At 49.7% G+C, this 3,171-nt stretch overlaps 1 protein-coding gene across 1 annotated transcript in view; it reads right to left on the bottom strand.

The window, feature by feature from the left end:
- The window catches only part of CD34 (CD34 molecule), a gene marked incomplete at both ends in the record, with an annotated part of 12,134 nt that overhangs the window by 6,739 nt on the left and 2,224 nt on the right, over positions 1 to 3,171 (bottom strand). The window contains one exon of the mRNA XM_010077083.1: positions 1 to 45. Within this exon, the coding sequence (XP_010075385.1) occupies positions 1 to 45 (45 nt within the window). The remainder of the gene's footprint in view (positions 46 to 3,171) is intronic.

Here is a 3,171-nt window from a genome sequence, read left to right as displayed (position 1 = left end):
TGACCGTCAGTGTGGGGGTGTCTGTTGGGCTCCCAGAAGCTTTGCCTGGGGGCAGAGGAAGGTGTTAGAGCTGCTGTCCCCCCAGCCCACCCCTGAGCCCCCACCTGCCCCCGAGGGTCCCTGCAGTCAGGGCAGGGAGAGGGGAGCTGCTTCCATAAATCCACTTTCTTCTTGCCCCAAAAGTCAGGCTGCCTTAGGGCTTGGATGGGAGAAGCTCAGAGATGAAACATTTTGGCTGGGCAGGTACCAGCCCTCGGTGCAGCCCTCGCAGGGTTCCCGGAGGCACTGGAGGAGGACGGGCTGGTGTCTGCCCTCATCCTGCCCCGTCCTTGGCACCAAGAGATGCACAAAGCTCTGCACAAAGCTGGATTGCAGAGTAGTTTGGGTTTCTAATCCTTGGAGGAAAGACGCAGGCTTGGAAAAGATCACTGGTGTGCCTCAGGAAAAATAAGTTGGATTTGCAGTTGCAGGCACAGTCTCAAAGTAAATAGAAACATTCCCATCGGCCTGGGATCAGCTCTGACTCATGAGCGAAAACATCTTTGGAGGTAAAACAGAATGTTTGGAGAATGGTTTGCTGTTCTAACCTAAAGTTTATATATTGCTTCCTGGTATGTTACAAAGATGACACTTCCAGCTTTTCCTTCTGAAATGAACTATATGAATCAGGGAAAAGGCATTTCTTCCCATTTCTTAACCTTTTATTTTCTTAAGATCTATTTCAATTTTTAACAAACAGCTTCAGTCGCTACTCCAGGGCTGATGCTGTTTAAGATTCTTATCCAGACACTAAAGAGAAAATAATATGAAATGCGTCGTTTCATTTGTATTTCTGCCCAGGGGAGCCTGAGCTCCAAGAAGCTTTACTTCATCCTCCCAAACAACCCTTTGAGATGGAGCAGCACTGACAGGTCCTGATCAGCCGCCCGGTGCCAGCATCAGGGCAGGGGCTGGGCTGAGGGCACACATGTCTGTTAAACAGGCATTCACGGGCTGTGGGGTACTGTGCACTGCGGCATTGGGCACTGCGGTATTGTCCTGGCTGGAATCTTTCTACGGTGGGATGTTTGTACTTTGTTGGCTCAGGTCCAGAAAACCTGGACGGTTTATGAAAAACAAAGACTGAGATCATTGAAGTTCATTTTGGCAGTGGGCGACAGCAGGCTGAGCTGCTCAGCTGCTCCTGCAGCCGGTGGGTGGTCGTCCCAGAGGGTGCTGCATGGGGAGGGCACCCCAGCCTGGCCCCGCGAGGTTGCCTGCACTGGTGCATCCTATCCTATCTTATCCCATCCCATCCCATCCCATCCTATCCTATCCCATCCCATCCCGTATCATCCTATCCTATCCCATCCTATCCCATCCTATTCCATCCTATCCTATCCTATCCTATCCTATCCTATCCTATCCTATCCTATCCTATCCTATCCTATCCTATCCTATCCCATCCCATCCTATCCTATCCCATCCCATCCCGTATCATCCTATCCTATCCCATCCTATCCCATCCTATCCCATCCTATTCCATCCTATCCTATCCTATCCTATCCCATCCCATCCCATCCCATCCTATCCTATCCCATCCCATCCTATCCCATTGCATCCTATCCTATCCTATCCCATCCCATCCTATCCCATCGCATCCTATCCTATACCATCCCATCCTATCCTATCCTATCCTATCCCATCCCATCCCATCCCATCCTATCCTCTTATCCCATCCCATCCCATCCTATCCTATCCCATCCTATCCCATCCCATCCTATCCTATCCCATCCCATCCCATCCCGGCTGCAGCTGCTCTGGGCGCGGGAGCACCGGGGGCGGTGGGGGCCCTGCCGAGGGCTCCGTGCAGGTGTCTGGAGCTGGGATTTAGGTTCTGGCACAGCTCTTATTTAAGGGAGAAGTTTTTTCTCTCCAAGAAAATTCAGTTCCAACTGGTTAAATCACCAAGTTTTCCTGACGAATTTTAGCAAATCAAAAGCAGGAGGCATGACTGCATGCCCAGAAAAATGAGTAGCACAAAGTGAAATCCACTCTTCGCACACAGCTTTGTGCTTGCACGCACATTAGCAGGAAACTTCGCATCCCCAGAACAATGTAGCACCTGGACTTGACCTCCCCAAGTGCCACAGCCACCCAAGCACCTTTGAACTATTCCAGATGTTTGCAAAGCACCATAAGCATTTCTAATCAAAGTCTTTTCACCACTGAATATCGTAAATTGAAGCCTGGATTACTGCTCAGTGCAGTTTGTGAGAAGGCTGATCACACTGTATTTCTTTCTCTTCCCTTTATTGCAGCGTGTGCAGGCACTTTTTTATAGAAAACACGGCTGAGTTTTCTGAAACCTGAGGACTTGTGAGATAAATAATGATCCAGATGTGGGCTGGATAACCCACATGGTACTCAGCTAACGTGGGTCATTTATTGCACCATGCATTTTTATTAGCTTTGCTAAACTTTGTCAATTTGTTAGTAGCAAGGGTTTGAGAGTTTGAGCCGAGCCATTTGTTGACCTGGGAGAAATCTTCACCTGGTCGTGCCAGCACGTGCAGGAGCAAAAGCATGCAGACACGTGAAAGAAAACCATACTTGGCAATACCTGTCGTATTTACCTACCTAGCTTTTAAAAAGTAAATGCCTCGGATTTTTAAAGATATTTTAATAATGGGGCTTAGGAAGTATCTCAGGTCAAATAAAACTTAAAAAGTTCAACAATTTAAATGTTAAAGGAGTGAGTTGACTTGGTCCAACACTCATCCCTGAGCCGTAGGGGACCGTAGGAGGCAAAACTCTGCGGTGGCAAAGGCTCAGGAACCAGGAGAAAAGTTTCCATCATTTGTGCCCTACTCTGCACCCACAGAAAATTAAACTACGGTCAAGGTGAGCCGGCACCACGGTGCCGTGGGTACCATCGGCGGCAGAGGATGAGGATGAGGAAGGAGGGAGCACAGAGCAGGCTCTGCCGCTGGACTCGACCCAGGCTTCCCCAGCCGCTCCTCCGAGGGCTCCCGCCTGCATTACTCACGCCTTCCCAGCTCCACTGCTCGCAGCCATGTGGCAGGAATTCAAGCGGGTGGAGCCCTCTTCCCTCTGGAAATATCTGATAAAAAAAAAAATCCCTTCCCTCCCCCTTTCCCTTCTCCCAGACAGGATATGGGTGTGGGGCCG

Source organism: Pterocles gutturalis, unplaced genomic scaffold (genome assembly GCF_000699245.1).
Source record: "Pterocles gutturalis isolate BGI_N339 unplaced genomic scaffold, ASM69924v1 scaffold19638, whole genome shotgun sequence".
In the NCBI taxonomy this organism is placed as follows: Eukaryota; Metazoa; Chordata; class Aves; order Pterocliformes; family Pteroclidae; genus Pterocles; species Pterocles gutturalis.
This window is presented reverse-complemented; position numbering and strand designations above follow the sequence as displayed.